Source organism: Protopterus annectens, chromosome 4.part1 (genome assembly GCF_019279795.1).
Source record: "Protopterus annectens isolate FY-2018-M chromosome 4.part1, PAN1.0, whole genome shotgun sequence".
In the NCBI taxonomy this organism is placed as follows: domain Eukaryota; kingdom Metazoa; phylum Chordata; order Ceratodontiformes; family Protopteridae; genus Protopterus; species Protopterus annectens.
This window is the reverse complement of record NC_056734.1, coordinates 518524932-518530931: the sequence shown is the minus strand read 5'-3', so window position 1 is coordinate 518530931 and position 6000 is coordinate 518524932. Positions and strand designations below refer to the sequence as shown.

Sequence of the window (6000 nt, the reverse complement as noted above, 5' to 3'; positions counted from 1 at the left end):
TAGAAGCTACCTCAGCACTGAAATAAATAGGACATGCTGGAGGGACAGATTCATAACCCAGAGGCTCCCTTCACTCTGGAATATAATCCCAGTCCAGGTTAGGCAGAGTCCCTCATTGACTCTCTTCAAGAGGAATCTTGATGAGTGGATGGGAGATGGTAGGTTTACCCCAGGTATCACTTCTGTGTCACTGTTAGACAGAGGCACAGTATACTAACCTTGAAAAAGGGCATAGCAAAATTCATTTAAAATGGGTGGCGAAAGCGAAACACACTCTGGCTAGGCTTATAAATGCCCTAGGGCAGATAGCCTAGTATGAACCTATGAACCTATGTTGTTAAGAGACAGTTTGTTAGAGCTGCACACATGGTTTCCGACTTTGTGTGAGCACATTAAATGCATGTTTCTGGCAAGTATCCTGTTAGATTTGTTGATTCACTGATGTGTAAGGTGATCAACAAAAGACAGAGTGGCCATTTTTAACCCATTTACACCATGCCCACCCTCAGGAACCTGCCAGTACTCATGATACTACTTTGGAGTTGATGGACCAGAGCATAATTTTGTATAACATTAAATCCTGTACTGGCTCTTCCAACAATGGTTGCAGGACTGATGCAGTTTTGGTCAGTTAATTTACTACTCAGTACAGCATGGATAGTAACCTGATTAGAAATATTCTTTATAAAGATTGGGCTACTTTGAAGTATGATAGTCAGACTGCTGGTAAAGAGGGAGAAAAAACTCTCATTACCTTCAGGAAAGGGCAGAGTTTTAAGTACTTGGTTGAGCATTTTTGCACTCGTAGCAGGAAAAATGAACTTACAAATTTTAAGATGTCCAAGTGCAGGAGCTATTCTGTGTGCAAAGTTATTCTTTGTTGTGAGCAATTTAATATTAATGGTTTTAAAGTTTAAGATGAAAGAAGAGTGTAACTGATTTACCAAGGGTGTTTTTTATGCTGCTTTGTGTGACTGTTGTTCAGCCTATTACACAGGCAAAACTGAACGCTGTTTTAAAGATCATGTATGGGAACATAGCAATGATATTAAACACAAAAAAAAAAAGCAATGCTTTAGCTAGGCACACTAACACCTTTTCTGGACACACGTGGTTATAGAGCGAGTGCCAATGGATCTGCGTCGTGGTCCCTGGAAGCTACTTTTAGAAAAAACGTGAATTGTATGGGCAGCTGCGATTAAATGCTGATAAGCTGGCCAGGGCTTAATGGTTTTACATCTCTTTCCTGTTTATTAAAACAGGAGGCTTTGCAGAGGTAGATTTATTTAAATGTTATTTAAAGCTTTTTATCTGTGTTATCTGTTTTTAAAATGTGTTTTGTCACTTTACATTTTTGTTTTGCCTACAGCTTGGCAACTAGGTAATCATGTGATTTATATCATGTGATTTTTACCATGTGACTTGCTGCTTTTTAAATGGAGTTCAAACAATGTGGTTTTATCTGAAGTTTATATTTAATACACAAAAGCGCTAATCCACCGCATTTTGTACCATTTTGCATTTTACTGCATGTTTACTGGCTGTTGTACCCACGACCAGCCTTTGGTCAAGTGGCGCCCTAGGCAAAAGGTCTCCACAGCACCCCCCAACACCACCCTGTGCCCCATTCCTGGTCTACATACACCATCCAAATTACTGGAAAGGCATCCTTGCTAGAACGGCCTAGTTGGCCTAAGACTAAGGCCGGCTATAGGTGTACTTGTCGGAGCCTCTGTGGTCTGTGTGTTTCTTATTTTTATTATTTTTTGCTTTTTAGTTTCAAAATTTCTGATACAGAAGCATATTGTGTGTTACCAACTAAACTGTGCCTCAAGGTGCTTACAACTACTAAACCTGTAACATAGCTAGCAGACAAAATCATATGCACACCTCACACAGTTCTGCAGCTAGCAAGGTTTCATTCCAAATACTTATAAAGCAAAATAAAGTGCAATATAACCACAACTCTGAATTGGAAAAAAAAAAAAAAAAAAGTCTTAAATTCCAAAAATGCTGCGTCATGGATAACACAAGTGGTTTGCAGCAGTCAAAAACTCAATGAAGCAAATATAATTTGTCAAGCTTCAGTCACAAATGTAAATACTGAATATGCATATTATACTTGCCAATTTCCACAGGGCTACAGTACTTTCATGGTATCAGGTTTAGAGGACACTGGGATTTATATTTAGAAAGAATGCGCGCTTCATCAGAAACTGTTCAATGCAATCTTGTATCTATTACACTAAAAAGAAACACTTAAGTGAGACCAAGTCCACATTTTGGAAGAATTCTTAAGGGTGTTATCTTTTAATATGAAATACAGACTGCAGGTGGACATTAATGCAAAATACAGTGTACAAATGGCTGTTCTCACTGTCCCAACATCTGTAGATCTACAGCTTGTTAACTGGCTCACTGTCATTTTCATCTTCGTGCTCAGAGAATTCATCATCAGAGTCTTCATCTTCACTAATACCCTCCAGATCCTGTTTTGCGTCATCCTCCAAAGCCAGCATTTTCTTGAATACCTCAAACTCCTCCTTGGAGCTATGTGCTACTTTATTCAGGTACTGCTCTTCAGAGGTAGTAAGGACATCACTAAGTTTGGGGTTCACAATCTGAGTATACCCATCCTTGCTGGGCGTCTGGTACCTCCCCAGCCGCTCCAAAAAAATGTGCCTCGCTCTGATATCAAACAGAGGAATCCGGAAAAGCATAGATTTCACAATCTCTGACTGCTTGATTCCCATTCGGAAATATACATGCTGTGGGTGGAAAGCACAGACAAATTAGCACTCCATCTGCACACATCTCTTCAAAGAGTGAAAGAAAATGAAAATCTTACAGGCAAAAGTGACAATTTAGCATGCAGTATGACAACAGCAGCTCTCCAAGCTACTTGTATTCTGTTTTTCGTCAACCTACATTAGCTTATTTGACAGGATGTGCAGGAAGGATATGTACAATAATAACCAGAATACAAGTATGCATAATCCTAAATACATCCAAATTATACCCTTTCTTATTGGCACTTGTCAATTAACATGGTCATAGTGTGACACAGGTGATGGCCTTTTAGGCGTTTTTCTCACTCTTCATGCAAGTGCCCTCAAAAGTAGGACTCAAAGGAAATGTTAAGGCAGAGAAAGGCTTGCCTGCTATTCCCCTGGCCCTGAAGATACCCTGACAGGTATGTCATAACTGCAGAACTACTAAGGAAGAGGCTAGGGAGAAAAGCACACCTGCAGCAATCACTAAGTAGGTGCAGGTATCCTACATCCCATGGCACATTTGTAACCTCCTCTGACTTACTGTGCAATCTACATGTTTTTAATCGCTTTATTATCCTTTATGACTAAAAGGAATCAGGTGATCCATCCTAACATCTACAAACTATGGATAATCAGGATACCCTTAAAATATCATGAACAACGACTCAGAAAATGCTGGGAAGAATACATCAAAGGGCAAAACTGAATACATGGATACTGCAAATTGAAGAAAAACAAATGCAAACACAAAGTAACAACGTATGATATAACGGGGAACCCTCTGATGTAGCCTAGAGGAATCATATATAGTAGAAAGTACACAACAGTACTTTGCAACCATGTGCAGAATTTTACAAAGTCAACAAGTAGAAAAGCCACAAATGACAACACAATTTAGGTGTAAAACATTTCCTGTGACAATAATAAATGGGTCACAAAGCAGTATTGACATTGGATAACTACACTATCAATTCTGCTAACAAGCAATCCCACCATGTCTTCGGAAATTGCTTTTTGAATAGATTTTGAACAAATATGGCCATCATCAGTCTTTAAGAATTAAATGATCCATGCTGAACAGACCGAAAATAATGCCCGTATCCAAGTAATAAGAAAGTATGGCTATGTCTTAAAACATATATAAAGAGAGGAGAACACATTTTTAAATCACATTTTGGACTTTTCAACTGTAGATGTGCCAGTGTTACTACAAAATATTTAAAATTACATTTAACTGCATCTACCTCAACAATAAGGGCAGTTATGCCAACATGACATGTTTTTTCAAGTTTTTACCACACAGTAACTTTTGAGAGTCAGCTGACAATCTCTCTCAAATTAGTCCCTCTAAAAGAGGGTCCTTTGGTTCAGACTTTCACACAACAGTCTTTCAGCTAAATTTTCTTTTTACAAGCACAGTTTCTAATACCGTAAGAGCTGCTGGGCAAACTGCAGTTATGATTTTTTCACTGCTGTGATTTGCCTGAATTTTATTACTAAGTAAAAATTCAGGCAAGTTTCCCCTGTACCACAGACTAGTTTTCCATGTCAACAAAAGAACCTGCTAGGATTTGAACTGAAAGGAGACGCTCTCACTAAACAATACTTTAAGCAGATTTTCAGTCATTCTTACGCAAAGAAGCGGATTTCGTTGAAATTCACTTTGGCTACTTATCCTTCTATATTATATAATTACTTTTAAGCAAGCAGATGGTGATGACGTTGCAGAGCCTGACGAGTCCTGCATGTCATTGAAGTAGCTATGTTGGGCATACAGGACTCGTCAGGCTCTGCAACTTCATCATCATCTGCTTGCTTAAAAAGTAATTAATGTAGAAGGATAAGTTACCAAAGTGAATTTCAATAAAACCCACTTCTTTGAGTAAGAATGACTGAAAATCTGCTTAAAGCATTGTGAGAATGGCTCCTTTCAGTTCAAATCATAGCAGAGCTGACTACTCTTCCCTCAGTTAAACAATGTAGTTATAAAGAGGGGTCTGTATTTTAGAGGTGGGGGCTATGGCTGCAGCTCTCATCTGTAAAAATGTATTAATCTGTCTCATAGAATGCTTTAACAACAAAATGTAATTTTGAGGAATTCTAATCCATGCTACGTGCTCCAGACTGTCTGCTTTACTTTTTAGAGACCATGTTCTATAACCCAATATTTAAGTACATGACAGTATACTAATTTCTAGTAGTATTCCACAATGTACGGTGTGTTATTTTAACTGTGCCTATGAAAAAGGAGATGAAATGGCAACATAATCATTTAATTCCTGAATGCCTCTCCAGTTAAACAGTGAGCATTCTCCTGGGTCAGACTTGAGAGATGAACACTACAATGGCAGAGAGCCCAGTTTTTTCTCAGACACTAACTTACCTTTGATGGTTAACCCTGACCAGAAGAAAACATTACATTAGGTATGAGCTTTCAGTGATGTTTAAACTTTGTGCCATAAAATTACCACTTTGAATGGCCATGCTCCAAATTTTTAGCATTACTTTTTAGGACTCTGCTTTAACAACCATTGCAGGAGTTAAAAGATACTTATTCCTGAACATAATTTTGGACACTGTCCAACAATAATTTTTCCAGGAAATTAAATTTTTCTTCACCTTTGTTCATGAAGTTTGTTTTGCAGTAATTTTCAGCAGTAATTTTCAGCACAACCTCAATATTCTATCAGCATGACAAATGACATTTACCAAACTGCACCAAAAAATTCCTCAGGATCAAATGGAGAATGGCAAAAGCTGCTGAGCAAAAATTCATTTTCCAGCAGAACCCAAACCGAAATACAAAAGGCGGGGGCGTATCCATATTCAGCAAGGATACCCACACCTCCAGGTTAGTGTCCACATGCAACTAACAACGGGCAAAACTGCAATTCAAATTGTAGCTTGCTACAGATCACCCACCATGTCCCAGGACCCCCATTCCACATTTCAGGAAACATAAAGGTCCTACCAAACACCCAAATATTGGGTGATTTCAATTACCCAAACAATAACTGGAAGATCTACTCAAGTACTAACTCCCTTGCCCAACATTTCCTAGAATTTATAAACTCAAATGCCCTGGTTCAACTGGTCAACACTCCCACCAGAGGTGACAACATATTGGACCTGGTCATCACCAACATGGGCGACCGGTGTTCCAGACCGGAGGTCAACCCCTCGCTGGTTAGATCTGACCATAAACAAATCACTTTGGATATCCACA

General features: G+C 38.7%; 1 protein-coding gene across 1 annotated transcript in view; it reads right to left on the bottom strand.

The window, feature by feature from the left end:
• Positions 1 to 2276: 2276 nt before the first annotated feature.
• MTERF4 (mitochondrial transcription termination factor 4) overlaps positions 2277 to 6000 on the bottom strand; it is a 322348-nt gene continuing 318624 nt past the window's right edge. Inside the window, exon 4 of the mRNA XM_044070330.1 lies at positions 2277 to 2768. Within this exon, the coding sequence (XP_043926265.1) occupies positions 2397 to 2768 (372 nt within the window). The 3' untranslated portion in view covers positions 2277 to 2396. The remainder of the gene's footprint in view (positions 2769 to 6000) is intronic.